Source organism: Apteryx mantelli, chromosome 1, assembly GCF_036417845.1.
Source record: "Apteryx mantelli isolate bAptMan1 chromosome 1, bAptMan1.hap1, whole genome shotgun sequence".
NCBI lineage: Eukaryota > Metazoa > Chordata > Aves > Apterygiformes > Apterygidae > Apteryx > Apteryx mantelli.
The window spans coordinates 126,840,850-126,864,711 of record NC_089978.1 but is presented as its reverse complement, the minus strand read 5'-3'; the positions used below and the strand labels follow the sequence as shown (position 1 = coordinate 126,864,711).

Sequence of the window (23,862 nt, the reverse complement as noted above, 5' to 3'; positions counted from 1 at the left end):
GCATTAGGTTGGTGTTCTCTGGGGGGTCACACAATAAAGGCAGAGCAGTATAAGATGCTTTTGACCATACTGTGAATGATTCAGTAACGTTACTGACACCATCTACTACAGTATGACATTTGCAAATAAAACTGTGGCTTCATCCTTTCAATTTTATTTGTAGACATTCTTCTTTTGGGTTCAGGACTCTGCCATACACTCCTGTGAAATTACAGGAACTGCAGTGACGAGTGCTTATTTTTGGACAGAATATCACGATCTTCAGAAAAAAAAAAAAAAGCCTCTGTTATACAGCAGCGATCAAAGGAGGGTTTGTGTGCTGGAAAGTTGCTCTACTTTTTTCCAAATCTCAGCCTTTTACTAGAATGGCTGGTCTGAGGAAAGCTATTACCTCTGCCTGTGAATGCCTCCGTGTCTGTCGCTGGACCGCCACGACAGCATCACTGGCAGCACAACTTTGCTTTTCCTGGAAAGCTCAGCGAAGCGGGGAGGGGACAGAGAGCAGGCAGCAGGCACTAACTCCAGCCGGCAGCTGATTTTCCCGAAGCCCCTTTTACTTCGCTTTGCCCTGGCTCCCGCCGACAGGGCGAGGCCAGCCGGGGGGAGGAACCGCCCGCCGAAGCCAGGGGCCGCCGGGGGAACATCTGGGCGGCGGTGGCGCAACATCTGGGTGGCAGCGGTGGCGGCGGTGCATCCCGCGGCGGCCGCAGCCGAGAGGGACCCAGGTCCCCGGGGCTCGCCCGGGGCAGCGGCGCTAGCAGCTCAGCCAGCCTCAGTGCAAGCCTCAAGGGGGACAGCAGGAGGAAGGGGCTGCGAGGAGGCAGGAGGCTGCAGGGAAGCAGGCCGGGGCAGGTAAGGGGGCTTTGGCTCTTTTTAACCCTGGGTGTGAGGAAGGGGGACCATCTCCCCGGCAGCTGCAGGGCTGCGCAGTGTCAGCCCACCTCCGCGGCCCCCGCAAAGGCGCCTCCGGCAGGCGGCGGGCACGCCTGCTTCACAGAGGTGCTGCTGCTAGCGCTGGCTCTGGGTAACTTGCCTGACCGCGGCAAAGGCAAGTGCCCATAAATACGTGTAGCACTGAACGTAACCTCGCCGTGACCGTGAATTCGTGGTGGAAACAGTTTTAAGATCCTCAGATGCTTGATCCTCAGCTTACTCCACGTTGGTCCTAACTTGCTCCATTTGCAGGGTTTTTGAGATAAACTCCATGGGCACGGACCTTGAAATCAGAAATAGCTTTTGAAAAGGCTGCTAGCATTAAAATACCACTGTCTCCCTTTTGTACATCCAGATTACTTTTCCCCCAGGTACGAGGGCTTTTGCAGCAGTGATTCTGAATCATTAAATGGGGTTTTCTAATGTTAGGGACGTGACTAAAACATTCACTTGAGTTGTAAATTTCTTGCACTCCTTTTTCCTTCCTCATCTTTGGATGCTTCAAACTGAGATGTTCGTCCAATCTTAAATGTCGAGGTAAAATCAACAGAATTCAAATGTAGTCATGTCTACTTACTAAATAACAGAAACCCTAAAATTAGATTATCTCAGTCTCTCTATTTCAAAATAGAATAATCCTTGGAAAAACATTTAAAGCCTCTGCATATGTTCCATTTTGTTTCAATTTTCAGCCCTAAATTATATTCTGCTCTCCTGATAATGCTCAATACTTGACATGGTACCAAACATTTCATTATCTTTTTGGTAGCTGACTTTTTGAAATTTCAGAGCTTAGGAACTAAAACATACAAGTACTTAAGAACAAAGTGTTTATATTGCCTCATTTCTAAACCAAAGATCTGATGACTAGTTTGCATTTACACACCTAGAACTTGTGATTTCTCACTACATATAACTTTGTTTGTGTTAACTATATTACTGGTTTTGAAGATCTCTTAAATTAGGACATACCTTGCACCATTTGTAACCATAAGTAGTTTGTCATTTGTAAAAGGAATATATCCAATATCTATTTTAGATGAAAAATTGATCATTGACTCTAGAGTTACCTTTTCTGAAGCTCACTCAAATGGCTTTTCACCACTTTTCAGTGTTACTTATGTAGGCTTTTCCCAAATTTTTTTCTTTACAAATGGAGTTGGGTAAAACAAACAGATTTCTCTCAGTTGTGGAGAATGTGGGCAGAAATAACTGCTGGGGTAGAAAAAGTAAAATGAAGTGAAGCCACTCTTTAGGAGTGGCTAAAACAATTATGCTGGTATTTAGGTACAGTCCTCTCTGTTTACTCTTTTTTTTTTTTTTTTTTTGTACATTAAATCTGCCTGTACGTATCTCCTTACTCAGTACCACAAATGGCCAGTGCAATAGCTCAGAAATGCATCCCTGGTTTTTCAGGCTTAAGGAATAAACCAGTCAAGACTTTTCACTGTCAAAACTCCTGTCATTTCAACTGGCTTATACTCTGTTTCTTAGATGCAACCAAAACACTCTCAGGTTCACTTGCATCAGGCAGCAGTAGTCATTTGGATCTTCTCTTCCCAGGTACTTACTGAGCAAGGCAAGTTCCTAAGACTAGCTATTATAAATAATTAAACATTATTTTTGAAAGATCTTAGTTTTAAAGTGAGTGGCACACTAGAGTGGCACTCCTGTATTATTGCGCCTCACAAGCTAGACCTTGAGTTCTGGCACTGCTTTTTCCACCAGAAGATAAAAAAAGAGTAAGTCCCTCTTAATCAACTTATGCCTAAATCAGGGCCTTCTATAACATTTTTATGCTATCCTAGTAGAATTCCTAAAACTATTTCTCTACATGACCTTGCACATGAGACATTTCTGTAATACAGTGTAGCATCTGTAATGTCAATGGCTTTAGAAGAGAATACAGCCTCTTGCTTGCAGACACTCGTCTGATTGAATTAAAAAGCTCCTATTCCATAGCAATATTCTTGCTCATTTCATTAGGAGCCCTGTCTACAGAGGGGCAGCTGAACGGATGCTGCTGGTACTGTAGCCCTCCGTTATGCAGGACTCTTCATTTTCAGCTAATGTTACATTAGCTCTAGCTGATTCCCATCTAATGAGTACAAGGTGAACTAAAGGGGAACTATAAAGAGGAACTATACCTGTTTCTCAGGTGCATTTTGATTTTTCTAGCTGGGCTAACTTCATCTATTATCAATGTTATTGATTGCCTTTCCAACACCTTCTCATTTATTCATTTCTCTTTATCTCCCGGCCCACTCATCTTTCTGTTGTTAAAAATATGTTTCCCCCAAGCAATATCTGGTAGATGCAGTGCATTTGGGAGCCCCTGTGACAAGCAGTACATTGAGCATCCTGACTTTGACAAACGCATCTTGTAGAAAAGATTTCCAAGTAAAAAGGCGAGTGTGTCAAGGCAAAGCTCTAGGTACAAATCCTGCAACTGTATCCGCCACTAGGTAAGTGCTTTGACCTAATTTCTACTCTGTTGCATGGATGTACAGCAGCTTCTTACAAGAAAGCCTTCTATCTTTCGTTTTTCTTTTTATCACAACACAACATTGCACGACCCAAGCACTCAAATATCATTGGTTGCAGCATCCAAATCCATGAGATGTAAACATGTATTTTGAGTCACTTTATTTGCCTTTTCATTTAGAGCCCTTAGGGCTCGTGCAACCTAACTGTACTCCATAGATAGACGGCTTGGCCGAAAGTAGAGTATCACTTAGTCAAATAACTTCAGAAAACAGAGATTCCAGAAAAAGAGGCTGGATCTCATAGGGGTCAGCAAAATGCAGCACAGGCTCCCACAATATGCGGAGCTTGTGTGCCTACTCTCTTTCTCGTCTCCAGTGTCCTTCCTACCAGGTGACAGTAGAAGTTCAGCTCTTACAAGTGTCACCTGCTTGTTGTCCAGTTATGAGCATCACCTGGTGTAACTGAGCTGGTTTGTAATTCTGTTGTAAGAAAACAGTTCTTTCTATGAATACTGTCAAAAACAAATATATTAATGTATTTGTATATGTTGAAACTAGCTCCCTTCCCATTTTGTTGACTTGATGCTATCCTTAAGATGCAAACTTCAGATCCATGGCAGAGCATGACACTTCTGCTTATCAGATTTTGTTAGTGCCTGGTGATTCTTTAAAATAGGATCTTCTTTGTAATATCCTGTTTTTTGTCCAAAGGCACCTTAACATCCAGCATTCTAAAAAATGAAATGAAATCTTAAAGCCTTTTCTGTAGGGCAACTGATTATTACAGTAAAGGAACAACCCTTGCAAAAGAAGAATTATTGTTCATATTAAGATCAGCAAGCCCTGTGCTTCAGCAGTACCTGAAAACCCATCCTTCTCCCAGAATAGAGCTTCTCAGTATTATCTTTCAGACCTGACTACTTTGCAGGTGGAAAATACCATTTTAGACTACTTAAAGTTTCCTTAGTTTCCTTTTTTTCGTTGTGTCTTTTTGTCTTCTTGTCTTCTTGAAGTATTTGGAAACATAAATAACAATTGCAGCAACTTTTAACAGCCTGTAAAGGGCTAAGGGCTAATGCAGGATTTTTCACAGTGGTCATTAGTTCTCATTACAAATATTTGTCATACCCTTTTTTATAGGAGCAGTCCTGTCAGCTTCACTGTCTTATTAGAGTGTATTAGATGCTGATTGTATTGTTAAGCAGTTGGAAGAGGAATTCCATAAAGGGGATGCTAATGGAAACCAAATCATGTTTTCTTTCATCACCTCTCCAGAGCTGTGCTTTGAGTTCTAAATTGTCAGCTAACAATCTTTTTCTCTCTTAACATTTTCCTAGCCTCTCTATCAGTAAGCAGAGAACGAACATGCATGTAAGCACACTTGGAACTACAGGGAGGGACTGTACCTTACAAACTGGCTTAGGCCACTCAGGGAGCATGCTCCCCACAGGCGCTGTGACTTCTGCTTGGCCGTGCTTCTTCAGGGATGCCTAGGATCCTGCAGAGGCTGTTCAGCAAAGTGACTTGGTATGTTTTAGAGATGATAAAGATGATAAGAAGAACTGACTTCTTATCAGGGAGGGAGAATACGAGAATTTCAGCACCTGGCACAATTCAGGTTAAAATCAGGAGACAATAAGTACGCTACCTGAGTCCAGCACTTGGTAGACTGGAAAGAGGAGTTGACCTCCAATGTGAGTGAAGGGCTTCCAGGGCACTGCAGTATAGTGTAGCAGCATATCCTTCCACCATGCCATTTGTCTGGCTGTACTCAGCTGCTGCCACACACAATCACAAATGTCCTCTGCAGCATTCAGCAAGAGCTAGCATCTGCCGTGTTGCCAGGAACTGCTCGCTGGCAGCATCTCACTTTGAGAGCAGCAGTTCCTGCTGTGTCCTCCATGGGCAAGGAAACTGCTGCTTTGCACCAGGGACAGTTGGAAGGTCACCCTAAGGGAGGCAGGGGCTACTGCTGAGTTCCCGCACGCAGGGAAGTGGCTGCAGTGGCTACGGTCAAACATACTCCTGTAGGAGGTAGCATTCTTATACCTGCAATAATTTAGTTACATCCCCCTTGCTATTTTTCCCGTTATTTCAAGCAGTGCTAGGAAATAGCAAGTTGTATGGCCAATAAACAAGCTGAGCTTCTTTCATAGGAAAACACAGGAAAAATAACTCCTATGTATCCCATGCAATTACAAAGTTGAATCTATTTTTTTGCCTTTTTTTTTTAAACTTCTGGTGATGCAAATAAAAGGTTCCAAATTGGCAGCCCTGGAGACTAAAAATTTCATATCCACGGAGCAGCAGCTGCTCTGATATTGACAGCCAATAGTAAGATTGTTATGCAGTGTTTGTTGTCCCTGGATAACCCCTGAAGATAGCCTGCTGTAATATGGGAGCAGAAACAGAGTCAGCAGATGCACAGAGAAAGGGAAAAGAAATCCAGAAAACTGAGGGTCACTAGAGGTGAAAAAACACAGCAAAGAGCTCTCTAAGGGATGAGAAGCACTTGGAAGCATGAGTATCTCAGAAGGAGTTGTTGACAAATGGAAGGTACTGAAAAAAGTAAAAAAAGTAGCTAAGGTTGTGGGCCTGAACTCAGCAGTATGAGGGATGATATCTTGGATTTCCTCCTTTCTCAGATCAGTATATAGACTTCTAGTCATTAGCCCTCTGGGATTTTTGTTTTTCATCCGTGTCTTGTAGGCCTGAAGATTTCTGCAAGGAGTGAATTCCTCTCTTACAGGCTTGGGAGATGCTTATTCACGACAGCTTTTTCTGATAAAAAATTCTTTATTTCCCACACCCTTAAGCAAGAATATCAAGGCTGTACTGTAATTTTTTAGCATTTCAGGAAGTCTTGAGTCCTGTTTTCATTAGCATGCACAATACCTGGTTTCAGTTTAATTCAGGAGTAGCTATAGATGCCAGCTGGGTATTTCCTTAACACCAAAGCAGTGATCTCTTCTAGTAACATGGGGTTGTAGTTGCCTTTCAGTCTTGACATGAGATAAGTATTGCATTTTGTGAACAAAGCAGTTACACAAAACATTGTTTTTCAGACCTGTTCAGCATGGTTCTCCATGATGTTTACAATTCCATGACTGCAGGGTAAAAGGCACTTCAATTGTGAATATATCTTTAAGTGCAAACAGGAAACTTCGGTATTTAAGTAAAATTGTCCGTGACTTTCTTCATCTGAGATGCTTTGGGCTTTACTGGATTTAAATTTTCAGTAGAAGCTGTATGATCACAATTTGTGCACTGATAAGAAAGCATGTACAAATGTGTTATTTCCTCCTCTTAACTGTGTGCATTATTCTTACTGGCATGATGATGGATTACTGTGGGTGTTACGGATAAATAAACATTTTGTAGCAAATACTACACACTCCACACTGCTATTTCCTAATCTAATTATATAGGAAAAATCTAATTATATAGGAGAAATCTAATTATATAGGAGAAAAATGCCACTTTATTTTTACCATTGCAGGAACTTTGCAAATGCTTACTCTTCAGTTTTAACTTCTGTTATGCAGTTTTGCAGCAGAAACTAATGCATTGCAGAAGAGTGAGTTTGTGGCCTCATAATTTGTATCATTTTTGGGAAAAAAAAAGTTTCTGGTTGACTGTCCTCTTTAACGTGCTCCAGGGCTTGATAAACACAGGAAATTACCAGGCATTACTGATGTGACAGAAGTACGTGCCTGGAAGGGGAACTATGTGCTATAACGCTAGTTCTGACTGAACAACTGTTTGCATCCTGAGCCAGTTTAGGGGGAGTTGCCTTAGCCTCTAACTTCCTTCTGAAGTGAGAAAAGGAAACTAATTGAGTTCTTTGAAAAGTGATTGATAAGCTGTCTGAATAACCAGGTGGTATAACGAGTTTCTCCCCACAGCTTGCCCATCCTGCCTTAGTCCCCACCTTGACAGCCTCAAGACATGGTGAATCAGACCAGTAAAAGTTATGAAGTCACCCTCGCAAAGAACCCACAAGACTTCTAAATCAGTCATTTGAGTCTGTTTTTTATCTTCCCTTCATTCTTCTGCCAGGGTAAGTGAGATCATTTTCAGGCTAAAAAGGTAGCTTTTAATGCATCCAAGAATGTAAGCCTTTTCTTGAATGCTCATTTGAACACTACGCTTGCTTGTCCCCTCTCCCAGCTTCTCCCCATACTGCCGCCTGATGCCGATGCATAAGGCGCAGCCCGCTGGGAGGAAGGACCGCATGGACACATGGAATTTGGGGGCTGCTGTCAGCAACTTATACTTGGTCAGCAAAGTGTGTGTGTGTGTGTGTGTGTGTAAAAACGCCTTTACGATACCATCAAGCTTGCTAATTGCTGGAAAAAGCTAAAACCCTGCAATGTTTTCTGTGATTATTCCAATAAAAATTACCCTCAGCTCATACATATGAGAAAAGTAGCCTCGCATTTGCAAGTAGCTGTAAATTATGTCCATTCCTTATTCCAGTCAGGTGCAGAAACGTTACCTAGTGCTTAAAATTTGTAACCTATCTAGACCATGTATACTGTTGTCATTATTAATCTTACTTACCTTTTTGTCCTCTTCCCTGGGCAGTACTTTTCCAGCTCGCCCTGTCACATGAGACGCAGCCCCCTGGTGCCTGAGCTGGGCGTGGAGGGCAGCTGGGCCCATCTGCAGGGCAAAAGAAAGGTAGGATAGTGGGGGAAAGCCAAATGGCAGTTCAGGAAGGGGGCATGGGCCACCCTGCGGCATTGCTTAGGGCGGGAAGGGGCCCGCAGGGAGGGCGGTCATGACGGTTGAGGCCCGTGAGTGCCATGATGGCCACCTGCCCTCCTGCCGTGCCCCACACCTCCCCGAGGGCCGGGTGACAGCCGGGGCGGTGGCAGCGGGCGGCGGCCCCCAGCGTGGCAAGGAGGCTCCTGGGGAGCCCAGCGGGGGCAGCGGGGCCCAGGGATGGGCACCCCCGTGGCACCACTCGGGGCCAGCCATGGCTAGGGCACCTGAGCTAAAATGGCGCCTCCAGCCCTGGGAGGGGCCCTGGGCCCCGGGCAAGGCAGAAATCAGGCTCAACCGGATCTAATGGATCTAATGGAAAACGGCGGGTGGCAGCAGCCCGCCTCCGGCCTCACAGAAATAAACCCCTGGCCCGATAGCCATCTCCCTCGCTTCAGCTCCATGGGCAGCAGCAGGAGACCGCAGCCATTTTGATTAAGGGAAATTTTGCAAATTTGGGGAATTTTAGGCAGTTTTGAGGGCAGCCGTGTCACAAGCCTTCGGCACGTTTGCTCAGGGCTTAACATCTAATTGGCCTAATTCCTATCCCAATCTAAGCGTGCTGAGCTTTGATGTCTCACAGGTCTGCCGCAACGTGTCAGTGATTGAACTGATGGTGTTTCTAGGGAAAGCATGCAAATAAACTCCAGCATTTTTAGATGGGCTCAAAGCGAAGTTTACACTACGTCAAACTAGTAGCACTTGATTGCATTGCTTATAGTGAAAGAGCATCCATTTTTTTCTGCTTCTCTGTTTATGTTGTATATGCAACAGTAGTTGTAGCATTCCTTATTTTTCTTTTTTTCCCCATATTTTGAAAGAGGAACAATAGTTTTAAACAGAATATCTTGATGGATCGCCCTGATGTTTTAAGGCAAAAAAGTTTTGCAGTATAGGAGATCTAAATAACCCATATGTGAGCTTACAGACTGAGATTTACTTTGGAAGTCTCATATGTTGTATACTACAAATTGCGGTAACACCCTGATCTTCATCTGAATCTAACTGCAGTTCTAATCTCCTTCTTGAGGTGGGCTTTGCATGGCTTTGATTTACCTTTTTAATCAGTATCTTGCTTTGATGTGTGGTACAGGGTAAGTCTTTTCAGCTGGAGTGCCACGTACCTGTGGTGAATAGCAAAATATATAATGAATAAAGTCTTTCTAATGAATGGTGTTCAGGGAGATCAAATGTAGGGTGAGGAAAGGCCACTTTCTACTCCCCTCTTCTTTCTTTAATTCAAAGGAAGACAAAATTAACATGTCTCTAAACAGACAGCTGTGCCAGTCAGGCCAGCAGTTTTTAGAAGAAACAGAAATTAAGGCTTTCGAAACAAATGAAGTATTTCAAAGTTTGAAGCCCAAGCACCTTCAGGAGACTCAGACTTCTGCTCCTAACAGTATTGCCCTTTTTTGAGGCAAATGAGGGCCTAGTGATTACTGGCAATGATGCACAAACTAATCAAAATCCTTGAAATAAAGGTGTGCTAAAATGATGCAACCCTTTCAAGATACAGCTGAGGCCAGGCTTAATGTGTGGGTCTGAGTCCCCAAACCACACTGCTGGGAACCAGATTGCTCTGTAGGCTGCTCTGGAATGAGCAGCGCTCTCCCCGCTTGCAAGCAGCAAACAAAACATTCAGGTATAAACTCAGCTGGATTTGCTTTTTTCTCAACCTCTTTGCTTTTTTTGTTGCAAAGAGTAAACTGACATGCAGGAGCCTTCCCCTAAAAGACAGAAACCCCAAATGGAGTCCTTTCTGTTTCACAAAAATAAATAACTGCACGCCCCTCGTTACCCATTCGTGTGGGGTTCCTGCACCCTGGATGTTTTCAGATGTTGCGCTTGGCAACTACAATGCCTTATTCAGGCCATGTTGTGCACAGCTGGTTACCTATGCCTTGCCCAGCGTACTCTTAACATGTTGCCTGTGCTTCAAGTTTTTAGCTAAGCCATTTTCAACAGAAATACGTGTGCAAATGAAGGTGGGGAGGTAGACCTGGTGGCCCCTGAGGCCAACAGAGCACTATTTCTCCGGGGCTCTAGTGCAAGCTCTCAGCCAGGGGTTGCCACCCTTCCTCAGGCTGCGTGCCATCAGGCTTACAGTCCTTTTTCAGACTTGAATATGTAGATACAAGCATTGGCAATATCAGTTAAGACAGATGAAGAAATGGGCTTGCTTTGGCAACCCATGTCACGTGTTCTGTTTCTTGTAATTCAGTAATAATTCCCTAGAAATGAGCTAAGAGGTGTTTTATCTGGGGGAGCAGCTTTTAAAGCTTATCATAGCGCAGGGCTCTTAGGGATGTGGCAGAGCCAGCTGAAGTGATCTGATGCCCCCCAGTAGCTACCAGCCCTGCTGGAGGCTTTGAGGCTACAGTGGGCATGCTGTGTGCAGAGTCCGCAGCCCAGCATGGGAGTTTAAACAAATACGCAGGAATGCGTGCACGACCCAGGGTTTATACAGGGAGAAAGCAGCTCTGGAAGAGGGCGGTACAGACAACTGGGGGCAGGAACCGCTTCAACGGCTGGACCTACATCAGCCTGAGCCCTTAAATCCTTCCTTTTTTCAATTGTGAACAGTCATTTTTTATTTTTTTTTCTCCTTTGTGGCTATGTAGGTCACCTCTCCTCATGCAATTGGTTAATAGACTTATGGCAACTTTAGATCCTGTGTATGTGGAAAAGTTTCTCTTTAAAGAAAAAAAAAGAAACAGCTTTCAGTGGCGTTTAGCCTACAGGAACAGGAGAGGGCTAATGCTATATGACCAGCCAGCACTACGTGAACCATCTGCAAGTACTCCAAGGCCCACAAACCACAGTTCAAAACTTCTTGTGCAGAGCTGACCATGGGAAATACTTACTTAAAAGGAAAATATACTGGAGCCTCCATATTCTGTTAATAACCAGATGGCTCCAGTATACTGTGGTGATTAGATTTTTAAGTCAGCAACAGTAATAACAGAAAGTACAGACTGTTAATGCTTTGAAAGCAGTTATCCTTGATTATGTGTTGTCTGTGCAGAAATTTTATATGCTTTGGGTCATGATGCATAATACCTCAGTTTACACTAGCTTAAAGAAAAACTGCAATCAAATATTAGAACTGTAATTTTAATGAAGAAGCTATTGGAGCTAACTTAACTCTCCTAGAAGCTGGGAATTCCAGGCTGATAACCACATGATCAGGCACTGCTATTAAATGACTGTATAACACTGGCCAAGTAATAATCATATTAGCATACTTAAGTATAAAATGGGGATAATAGGCCTCTAGTCGCAGGTTCATAATTCACCTCTCAAATACTGAGAATTACTAGATGTTCATAAATCACACTGAGAGATCTGGATTGATAGGCAAAGTATAGTTTATTAGTGAATAGTTACCTGTTGTATGTATGCACAATTAATTTTTTGTTCAATCAGCTATTGTCCTGATATCTGTTTGCCACGTAAAGAAACATGTAACACTCTCAAGGCGGAAGAACTTGATTTTGAGTATTAGTGTTCTCTCTTCTGCTAGTACAATTTCAACAGCATGACATAGTGTGCTATGCCTTTTTTCTCTTAACTTGCCAACTGCAAGCTTTGCATTTCAGGTCAGCTGTTTTACAGTTGGGTGACATTCATGTTCTGCAAATCTAAGAAACTTGGGAGAGCAGCTGGGTGTTTTGAACAGCATTTGAACAGAAAATAAGTACTCAAACTCTATTTAATTTTAAATAAAGTGTGAGGGCTTAATTCAGTGATGTTCTTTTGATCTATGCAGGGTGAGACTTTCAAATTATGTCCAATGGGATTCTCCCACCATTCCAATAATCAGTCTGCATTTTTATTTACCTTCAGGTTATTGCATAGTAGAAAACCATGGGCAATTTCAAAGGTCATGCCCTCCCTGGAAGCTTTTTCCTTCTTTTTGGCTTGTGGTGGTCAGTGAAGTATCCACTGAAGTATGTCTGTCGAAAAAACAAGAATGCTTGCTACCTTGGTTCCAGGGCAGGATTTCAGCGCCTGGAATTTGTTGAGGGGATCATCAAAGCTGTCTTTGCCCTGATTGGTAAGTTAGATGCCTTCTTGAGGAAAATAATAAATATGCAAAGGGATGTGCTTTTTCATTCTTTTTTTCTAAGTTTGTTCTCTGATAAAACGTATCCCGTTCTGATATTTTTAAAATTAGTGTTGCAAGAAGCATAGCGTTACGAACAATTACAATAAAATTTCCCCATTTTTTTTGTCTTCAGTTCAAGAGAGGATGCCATTCTGAAGCAATGCTTTAGATGGATACAAGCTGCTGGGCTCAATAAACAAAACTGTGGGGGGAGATCTGGTATGTTTTGATGGACATGGAGGTCAAACTCGGTGCTTTACTTAATTCCTCTTGACCTTTAAACACTAGGAATCTAAGAACTACTGATGCTACTATTATTAATTATATACTTATGATTGCGACACAGTCTCCGTGTATAGCCTGGAGCTTCTTCACAATGTTTTGGAGCTTCTTTATGATCTCCTTGCTGCTTCACAGATGTTCCATTTGAACATTCATACTCCGTGCACTACTTCAGGGAGGGAGATGCATTATTTGGCTGCGGGGCTCTCACATGCAAACTGTTAGCTCCAGACAGTAGGGGCATTGTTCAGCTATTTTGAGTCTGACAAACTCAACCCACTGCTTTGAATGGTTTCAGAGGGCCTGCTGGCTTTCAGGTGTTGGTAGTCTTCATTGAATTATTGCTCAGATGCGTAAATGCAGATGCTTTTTTTATTAACAGCCCTTGAAACTGAAATTATCCACAAGAAAACACTGAACTCCAGATCTGATCGCTGCAGAATTGTTACAAAGGGGGTGACTGTTTTGCATTCTGTTATGGACTGGCCTGGGTATAAACTCAAGGAGATGGTTTAGTGAGCTATGCAGTTGTTTGGAAATGCCTCGTTCTTCTTCAAATTCTAGCATGGAGTATATTAGCAATTTACCTTTACGGAGTAAGTAAGTAATAGAGGACTGGGGGAGGTCAGCACATGTGGGCCTCAAGTTGAAAAGGATCTTAATTTTTAACATTATGATCATATTTTATCTATCTCCTCTTCTTTAAATGCTCACAGTTCCCTGGTATCTAACCATGATGCAGATTCTATCCCATTACATTGTGCCGAAATCTTCTTCCTACTTTTCCTTCCTCTCTGGGAGTTGTATCAATTCAGATACACCAGCAATTAAGTGATGTTTTGTGTATAGTATATCGTTTGATATGCCTTAAAAAATTATCAAAACCTGAATAATACCACTCATTTTGAGGTGTGGGGGAAGATATTTTTCTTACAAATCTCCTAGTGAGTGTCTGGAGATAGTCGGATATTTAAGACATGAATCCAGTGGTTTTGTTTTCACCCTGAAGAAAAAAAGCTATTATTTTAATGTATGGTAATTTTAATTCCAGTTAAAAATGTGGACAGGAAAGCCTGGCAAGAACAAACACTAAAAGCAGCAGCAGGAGTAAAAACTGCTGTTTCTGTGTACGGCAAACTTGAAATAAAGGTGGAAAAACACTGTGTTTGTTCTGCAGCTTATCTACTTATATAGGGGGATATTGGCACACACTATGCTAAACAATATAATTAACTTTAATGTCTTAAAAACATAATGTATTTTAAGCACAAACTTCCTTGATCAAATAGAGTATCTAAAAGCAACTGTCCCTCTTCTGGAGTACTGTATTTTGTTAGCAACACAACAAGGGGCCAAGGTAAGGGAAGCAGTAAAGCAGCAGTTCAAATATTAACTCTTTACATATCCTCATGGGACCTTTAATAAGTATGCACAATGGAGGAGTTTCCTTTTATGGTTTTATAGGAAAGTTCCCCTTTGATTTTAAAGTTTGAACTATGCCATCCTACATATTGCAGGGGACTGAAACAGTAAATCTTTCTTTTGGGGACTTCAACATGTGTTAAACTCATGTTTAAACCACTGGAAAAGACAGCTGAAAAATTTGATTGGCAGACTACCACAACAGCAATTGTTTTTTTTTTTAAAAAAAAAGATAGCACAAAATAGCTGTCTCCATTTTCACTGCTGGAAACTGTAGGATGCAAATAATTCTGCCAGCAGTGGAACTGAAGCCTGGTTTCCTGTGGCTTTCTCCTTTCTGGATTATGTGATGCTTAATACATGCTTGAGCTCTCTCTGTGGTCTTTCCCTCAGAACGGAAACTTATTTCGTCTCTCCTCTAGCCACTGTCTATTTTCTTGCAAATTTATAGAAATTTAATATCTTTGAGGCCTCTGTTCCTTGTCAATTCACTTGAGTTTGTACAACACATTAAAAACTTTATTGAGATTGGCAGAACTGGGAAGAAGGGAGCAAAACATGGCAATCACCCAGAGCAGTCCTCAGAAAACCACACTAAACCCCCAAATGACCAGTGTTATTCTGCTTTGGGATATATCGTAGTCTCTGTTGCTTGTATAAATACTTATTGTCAGCCTATACCTTAAGCACCAGGACAGCTACTAATAGGTCTCGTTTCATGTGCAGGAATGGTGGCTGAGCAGTTTGTTCCTGATGGACCTCATCTGAAGTTGTATAATTATGAGGAAAAACGCTGGGATCACTTGATGAACTGGCAGCATGCCACCATGTATCTGTTTTACGGCATTTCAGGGTTGGTTGACATTGTGGCTCATGGCACAAATGCGCTGCCAGTGGCCATGGACAGAATGATGCTTTCATTAGCAGTTTTTATTGAAGGTGAGTTTACCTCTCTTTGCAGAGATGCCTGTGAAACTCAGAAGGTTTATTTGTACTTACAGGCATCAGTCTTTTGGCTGGGATTTTCAAAGTAGCCTTAGAGAGTGAGTGCCCACATTTTTATTGGAGTCGAGCGTTTAACTTCCTGAAATGCTTTTGAAAGAATTGGTCTTGGCCCTCCTTAAATTGCTGAGGATTTGCCTGTGGTGCAGCCTAGAAATATGATCATGCATTGCACAGCTGTATCTGTGCTTTCCTAGCCAGCTAAGATAGTACCAGAAATCTAGTGAGAGTAGTGGCACAAGCCTATTTTGAGTAAGCGCTCAGCAGCTGAGGCATTTACTTCAACTTATGTACTGATATGGTACCCAACTTGTTAGCTGAAAGCCACTGTGAGTGCATTTGCCTGCACTAGAATCACATGTTGGAAGATGTGACATACTCGATTTACATTTTCTGTACACACAGTATGTCTCATAGCCTCCCTCTTGTTACACTGCAGAGACAGATGAATGAAACTTTCTGTTATCATGTCTTTTAAATTAAAGATGATAAAGCTGTAGCTTCCCATATCATTTTGCAGTCTAAACTCAAGAGAGGAAATATGGAGGCATCAGTCTTAAAAAATGACTCTTAATCTGATCACTTAATCTTGAACTGATCACTTAATTTATTTCAGGCTTTCTCTTCTGTTACCATCTTCACGGGAGAGCCATGCTGGATATTCATGTTCATCAGTTATTGTTATTTGCTATCTTTGGAGCTGCTGTTTGCATATTTCTGGAAGTTTTCTTCCATGGCAGTATTATACTAGAGATGCTCCGTACAAGCCTCTGCATATTACAAGGCAGCTGGTTCTGGCAGGTGGGTCACTTTTCTGCCTTAGGGTTTTCTTCCTTTGCCACTATTAGTCATGTATCCCTTTGCAGATGTTTCACAAGTGATATAGTATGCCTTTTAAACACAGATCTCAAAGGACTCACAGATAACAACTCACCATTAATGCCCCTTCAAAGACATAAAAGTATTTATCATATCCATTTTACAAATGAAGAAGTCATTTTACTTCTACTGTCTTTTATCTGAATCAATAAAAAAGCTAAGGTGGTTTGGCTAAGCTGTCCCTTGCTATAATCATTAAATATTCTCTCTGATCTCTGTACCATCCTGTTCAAAATTTGCAAGCTAAAAGACAGTGATTTTGCAGCAATATATATTTACTATCCTTTACAAAGACAGTCCACACAGCAGTGGGAGTAGTGAGTAAATTCCCAGAAGATTACAGGAAAGGTGAGGCAAATAACTCATTGACATTGCCACAAAGAGGAACGAAGGTGGAAATTATCTTTCATACGCTGAACCTGCGGTATCTTTCCACCTTCTAAAAACATTTCAGTAGTGGCAAACTATATGCAAGAGGTGTTGAAGCTCCTGAGTGTCATCAAGACATTGGGCAATGCAATGGTTCCTAGTTTTACAATGTTCTGGCATTTGAACAGAAGAAATAACAGTCTAAACTTCAATATTTCAGAGATGTGGCTCATGCTAGATGAGAAAGAACTCATCGAAATGTAACTGCCATGCCTTAGTTTATTTGTGATTCTATTTGATTAAAAAATATTTGATAGCAATCCATTCTTTACTGTTAGAACAAGACAGAGAATTTCATGAATTGATGCTGTCTTGTAACAAAGAAATAGGAGTGTTAGTAACTATGTTTGATCTTATAGTGGAGAACTGAGGTCACCCCAGTGATTTTTCTTTCCGGCGTGTCTAGACTGGCTTCCCTTTTTTTATATGCTGGCCAGACATGATGAATAAAAACGTTTGCTGTTCCTTAGAAGAACTGGATACTCAGCACCAGATCAAATATTTAAATACTTGCTCTGGCAAGACGACAGACCTCCTAAACTGCAGTCTTTTTCTGTAAGTGAACTCAAGAACCTGGTGCTGCAGCACTTAGTGTTTTATTTTCTTGTTTGCAAACTTTTCTTTGGTGATTCAAGAAGCTCTACAGTAGAAGAATTAGATGCAATCATTTATTCTTCATTGTTTGTCTAGTCTAATTTTAAAACAAGTAATTTCTTTACTTGACTCCAAAACAGTCAAGTTACTCCAGAAACAATGTGTTTTTTGTTTCAAAGTAAAAATTGAAGAACTAAAAACACAGCAGATTTAAGTGTGGCTTTTTTCACACCTGCATTAAACTTCAACCGTATGTGTGACTGAAAACCACATACTGACTGCAGAATGGCAAATTTGTAAAAGGTAAAGGAGCTTTTTTCTGCGTCATCAATGCTTTCATTCATTGAATTCTCTGCATGTAAATGCAAAATGTGCTCCTCCCTCCTTTCTCCTCTCCCCCTCTTTCCAGCTCCAAATTTCTCAACGAAATTGCTAAGGAGTGACTCTGAAGAGTATTAGACAGTACCGAGGACTGGTGCTTACTAAGTCAGAGCCCTGACTAGCTCCCTGGCTTATACAGTAGTATGAGTTTGATCTTTCCCAGCTCTAGATAACCAAATCATCAACGTGCTTCACACCAGTTAATAGCCTTGAGTGAGAAAGCTACATTTTTATATAATTCCAAAAACTCATCTTTTCCCTGGATTGCTCAGAAGAAATAGAATTAGGGTTTGCCTTTATTTATTAACTTACTGTTTGTCTTCTGAACTATTTAACACATTCCCAGACGCTGTTGGGAAGAAGGGAGTCCGCATGAGTGTCTGGGCAGGTTTTCTCATTGGTGATGTGTTTGCAGTTCAGACCACACATGGCTGAGTATCAGCCCCTCTCCTTATAGTGCACAGTTCTGATTTCTGCAGGACTTGTTGGGCCAATTTGATAATTTTCTGAGCAAAAGCAGAAGGCCTCTGGAGTTGACTCTGCATCTTCAAAGGCATTTCTGCAGTACTAGATAAAACCATCCATCACATCTGAGTGTGACTGCAAAACTGTTTTCAGTAATAATTGCAGAAATAATCAGCACATTAAAAAAAATGAAATGTCTGCCTTGTGATGGGTAGTGTAATACATGATACATGTCAGGTGATGTTTTCTTTTATTTTATTACAGATTGGCTTTGTTCTTTATCCTCCAAATGGGAGCCCAGAGTGGAATCAAATGGATCATACTAATATAATGTTCCTGACAATGTGCTATTGCTGGCATTATGCTTTTGCTTTTCTTATCCTTGCAGTGAATTATACAATTGTCAGCTGGTAAGTTACTTGAAACACTAAAACTTTGGAGACTTGTCTGTTTACTCTACCAGGAGATTTATTGTAGAAAGGTTTCACTGACAAATCAAAAGGGTTTCACAAAATGATTAACTGTCTCGCAAAATAAAATAAAAATAGATATTGTTAATTAATGAACACAATATGGCTCACTGTTTCAGTAGAAGGGGGAAATAACATACAGAAAGTACCATTCTGACAACATAATGCTTCTCACATAAAATGAGCTCTTTCTGAAAGTCTTCCACATCTGTAATTTCATAGGAAGTTAGAAGTAGGAGAGAGCGTTTTTTCCTACAACATATTCTCTCTCTGTGTTTGTCTGTACCAATTCCAAGTGACTTAGTCACCAGGTTTCTCCGCTTAACTTTGAAGATTGTTGCAGAGGCTTCTTGGTTGCTGCTTTCCCTCAATCAGACCTGATTTTTTCACTGGACAATTTCATCTCTTTATTTCTAAAAATAGGCCTTTCCCATGTCACCCAGTGTCAATTCTGACAAAACTCCACCTGAAGTGTTGACTGCATTAGGAAAATGAGCCTGATTCTACCAGGGGTGATCGCTTTTTGTTTGCAGGATATTACCAAGCCTTTTCGTGCACGGTCTGAAACATGATTCTCACCCCTTGTTTTACCCTTACCATTCTAATATCCCTGCTTAATCATGCTTTGGCCATATTTAGTTCTTGCAGTCTTTCTTCATAAATGAATCATTTGAACTGTCTGATGAGATGCAGGAGTTAAACAGGTTATTAGCATGTAAATTTGCCAGGTCAGCCTTTGAGTCACTATCTGACTTCTGATATATATGACTTTTTTTTTTTTTTCCCCCCCCCAGGGCAGTTCATTCAAAGATTAAACAGTCCCAATCCATGGAGATGGGATTACTGAAAACATCTGAACGAGATCAGGAGTCTGAAGATGAAATTTAGTAAGAATGGGGCTTTACTAGTTTGCCCACTCTACTATTAGGCTAATTGTTACCTCATTTCTAGACTTGTTTACCATCTTATTCATCCTTTATACAACTTGCTATGCAAATATCATCCTCTGGAGTACTGTATATATCTGCACAGCTAGATTTTTATTTGCAGAGGGTAAGCTTGATGTGTGGTGATTCCAATAATACCTTGCTTATCTTGTACATCAGTGGAAAAACAGATTAATATTAGACAAACTTGGACTGGATGAGGTAACATTACCAAGTCTGTGAGTCAGACTCATTAACAGCTAGGCAAAATGTTTTTCTTCTGCTTTTTAAGGAACTGATAGGATGAACTAATTAAGATGTCCAAATAAGTGCTTTTGCTGAACTGCAAGTCACTGTGCATAAATAACTGTGCAGACCTTGAAAACAGTAGAACAACATAGAAAGTGATAGTTACCTTGCCCAACATGTTTGTGTCTTTGCTTGTAGCTTTATGTTAAATGGAAAGAACTACTCACTGCAAATCTGTTCAGCATTTCTTTGAAGAATATGTAGTTGGTCATGCTCATATAGACACTACCAGACTTCTATAGGAGGACCAAAGAGATGTATAATAATTAAAAATGACTGGAAGTATTCATCTCGTGCCTAGATGTTCCTGCCTCTTTCCTATCATTTGGCTTTGAAAGGCAGTGAATTGGCTCTACTTCTCCCAGGCATACCAATTGACTTTTCTAGAAAGGCTGATGTGTGTCTAGGGGGGCAGCATCTGACCACAAAGGCAGTTTCTTTACCAACGTTGTTTCCTTTCCTTCAGTGGAATTTAGTGGAATTTCAGCAGGGTTCAGGGAGAGACACATGACCAGACACAGCACATAATCAGGAGCAGGTAATGCTGAACTGGATTTAATGGTGGATGAGATGGATTTGCACCCTTTTCCCAGTCCCTCCCTAGCAAGTTTTAAGCAGCGTGCATAGTGAGCTGTGTGAGGGCAGATGTTTCATTCATCGTAACTCCATGCCCAGCTAATCGCAGCAGGGTCTGAATTTAAAAAAAAGATTGTTTTTTAATTGTATTTCTTTTTTTCAAATGGACAAACCGAAGTCCTGATCCTGTGAAAAACAGGGTGCCCTCCTTCCCAGCGTTCAGTGTCACTAGAATGTGCTCCAATCTGAACAGTACAAAAAAAGGAAGTTAGTGATACGTGGCAAAAGACGTTAGAAAGTTATGTTGTACATAAGCACACTGCCCCCATGGGGTGGACATCTGAAGTATAGCTCTAACTCTAAATGCCTCTTTTGAAAGACATGGATTAGCATGTGGACAGGAGAGAGCGTTTGGTGTTCAGCAGCGCGTATGCTCTATTTTCCAGAGGATGGAGCACAGAAGGAATGCTGATGGCAGTGGGCCACTTTGTATATCCATCAGTAGTGAGGTGGTTATTCTGGAAAAGTAGCTCCCTCCCTTCAGAACACCTCTTGTAAAAATCTTGTCTTCTTCTAATTACTTTTGGAAATATGCTGGTACAGGACAATAAATTCTGTACAAACACTACCAGTTCATCAGGTTTGGTGCTACAGAAGTATATTTCTCTCACTATTCTAATATCTACATAAGCTCCTAAAGGAATGCAGAACTGGACTCTGGTGGATGAGTAAGAGTTGCAGGATCTGGCCCCTTCACTTTTGAGCTTCTTCTGTATTTTTTCAGTGTAAACCAGAGAAATGAGTAGCATAAAATTACTGATTGCAGTAGGCCTATTGCTTAAGAAGATAAGCACAGAAAATAATTTATAGCTCAAAGGGATCCCAAGACTTAGAAAAAAAATCAAGGCTGTTTCACCTTGAAAGGAACATAAGCATTCACCTCATTTCTAGGATCCACATACTTTTCTTCTCTTTTTTAAAGAGAGCCTTCCTTAGTTGTATGTGCTGTTAATGCTTAAGTTTTAGAATGTCAGGTTTATCACTGCCTTTCTAAAGTAAGTGAGGTTGTTTATTCTGAAGTAGATCTTAAGAAAGTACTTTGCTCCTCATAGGCAGAAACAATGCAAGTTTCTTCACTGCTTTTCTGAATAAATATATTTAATACTGTACAAGTATTAAGGTACTCTATCTCTAAACTAAAGGGATAACTGAAGCAGGAGAAAAATATGTTTAAGTGGCTGAGCTTTGATGTCTTCTTAGAAGACTTCAGTTGGTCGTTTTTGAAAATACTTTAGATTTTTGCTAAGTGTCATGAAGTGACACTTGGAACTAGATGTGAGATTATCTAGATGAGCCTAATTTTGAAGGTGAGAATTGTTGACTCCCAGATGTTTCTTTGTTTAGAAATGTGTAATGGGGAACGGCAGATGCATAGCCAAGGAAAGATCACCATTTCTCTCAATAATTGTTTGCTCTTCTTTAGTGCCTTTCTCTGAAAGGTCTTGGAGATTTTGGCAAACTTAAACAAAATCTGTCTCAGGGCAGCCTTGTGAGCTAGGTATCAGTATGGGTATTTTTGCAGTTTTGCATCTCGGCTTTACAGTGGTCTTAGTGTAAGCTCTGAAATAAATGATACCTACTTCACTTGGCAAATCTAAGACTTGAGTTTCACTGGTGCAGTTAAATTAAAATCAAATTTTCTGTTGGCATAAGTCAGAAGGAATATCCACTGGTTTTCTGAGGAGCTTGCCTGTTAATGGTAGCAGGGATATATTGGCCAAATGCAATGTATCATTACACCCAATTACAATCTTATATTTGGGTATAATTCATTGTTCTACATCACTATTGTCTGTAAGCTTTTTTTAAAGGGCAGAATTTTTTACCCATTAGTATACTTGAGATGTAGAGATTTTGCTGTGCTATGAAGTGAAGAAGATAGTTATATGTCTAGTAGAACTTGGGGATTATTACAAAAGTTTGTCTTGACAAGCCAAAATCAGTTGACGGAGTGAGCCCCATGGATGAGTTAAATATTTTAATAACTTGAGTGAGCTGTGAATTTGGAGGGTGTTTAGCAAATTCTCCTTTTGAAAAACCTGCTTTTTTAGAAACAAAGAGTGCCAGTACTAGAACTCGATGGCCAGAAAAGAGGTTACCTGCCGGTGTTTCTCCTGTGACCTCAGCCTTGCGATTCTGACTCTCACCTGGGCAGTGTATTCCAGCAGTGGTTGTAGGTCTGTGTTTTGTTGTGAGAGAACTTGATTAGGGTTCAGCCTGCTGAGAGGTATCATCTGCACCTCCCTATGTCCCCTTCCAGTGAATCTCCTCCAGATTGTCAAAGAACTGGAAAAATAAGCCTATCAGGTGGCTGAGGTGCAACCATGCACAGCAAAGACACTTATAAAGAACTCCAGTGACGAAGCTAATACAGTCTGTGGCAAAGAACTCTAGGATATACTTCTTAAAAGAAGTAACTCTTTATATAAGAGCAGGTGTTATTGTATTCTTAAGCTTGAAGAAATGCAGGTCAAAATGGATCCTGAAGTCTTACAGAAACAGTAGTCTCGTGGATTTAATTTTTAATGTTTACACTACATGTAGAGTGAAAGTTAAAGTGAGTTTCTCAGCCTAATATATTTTTGGTAAGAAAGAAAGAAACAATCCATTTAAGGAGTGGTCATTTGTTAAGCAGAACGTTTGACCTATTCTTTTCAAGCATTGTTCAAAAGAGGTGTCTAGAACACTAAGGTAGCTATTACGCTTAAAAAGGTATGACCTTTTTCGTTCCACTAGCAACAGATTTTGCTTGAATTTCATGAGTGAATGGAATTCTGATGAGTTTACAAATGCCACTCAGAAAAAGGTAGCTACTCTCAAGAAAATTTAAATTATTGTTAAATATCGGTGCCTTTTAAAAAACTATATGGTAGCTAATAATAGAAAAGATATGCCTGTAATTTTATTTAAATAAAAATGATTTATTCATCTAAGATGTCTGTCATGTTTTCAGGGGAAAAATGCAATCATTTATGGGACAGGGTGAAGTGGGGTGGACATGTTACCCTTATGGCCCATCTGGACAATTGAACTAGTTGGGACAGGAATTTAGGAAAGACCAGTTCTGTCTTGACAAATTTCTTCACTTCTATCATTTTGCTGTCACTTACAATACAGATGAAAATAGCTGTTCTTGAGACTCGGACAGTAGATCTTCACAGAGTCACAAAAGTCAAATTCTAGGGGTAAAGAGGATCCCAAATTTGGGTTTGTTCTCGTGTTCCATACACCATGGAGCAGCCAGTAAGGCATGTGAACAGAACTGTGTGAACTGTGGATTTTTCTGTTTTGGCAAGCTTGATAATAAAAATATTTAGGATTGTTTTGACCTAGTTAACTTTGCTCTCTTTTCCCTTTAAAGAAAAAAAAAAACTTTTTCAGCTGTAAGATGAAAATGCATTCTGAAACCGAAAAACTGAAGTATTTGGAAAAATATTTATAATTGCAGTTTTTTTCCTCTCCATATTTTGGACCACTTTTTGAAATTAATGCTAGGGGACTGTATTTGGCAAAAATTTGCAAGCAATTTTGGCTTCTCTCAAACTGTGCTTTGGTGGATAAATTTATTATTCATTAAAGATTATAGTCCCATGGCTTTCTTTCATCATTCCATGGATTTGATACCACTTTGCTACATATTTTACAGGTGGTGTTTTTTCAGTTATAGAGAACTTTGAGTGGCGTGTACTTCGGTGTACATAAGAAAACTTTTAAATTTCTCCAGGACTGGGTAAGGAAGAAAAAGTCAGGATTTACTGCTTTCCTATATCATC

General features: G+C 40.7%; 1 protein-coding gene across 1 annotated transcript; it reads left to right on the top strand.

Annotated features, from left to right (window-relative positions):
* The first annotated feature begins 637 nt into the window (after positions 1-637).
* TMEM45A (transmembrane protein 45A) lies at positions 638-23,009 on the top strand. Its single transcript, XM_013950244.2, has 6 exons — positions 638-852; positions 12,033-12,243; positions 14,725-14,937; positions 15,617-15,801; positions 18,013-18,158; positions 19,013-23,009. Exons 2-6 carry the CDS (start codon positions 12,054-12,056, stop codon positions 19,104-19,106), a joined length of 828 nt encoding a protein of 275 aa, XP_013805698.1. The 5' UTR covers positions 638-852; positions 12,033-12,053; the 3' UTR covers positions 19,107-23,009.
* The last annotated feature ends 853 nt before the right edge of the window (positions 23,010-23,862 follow it).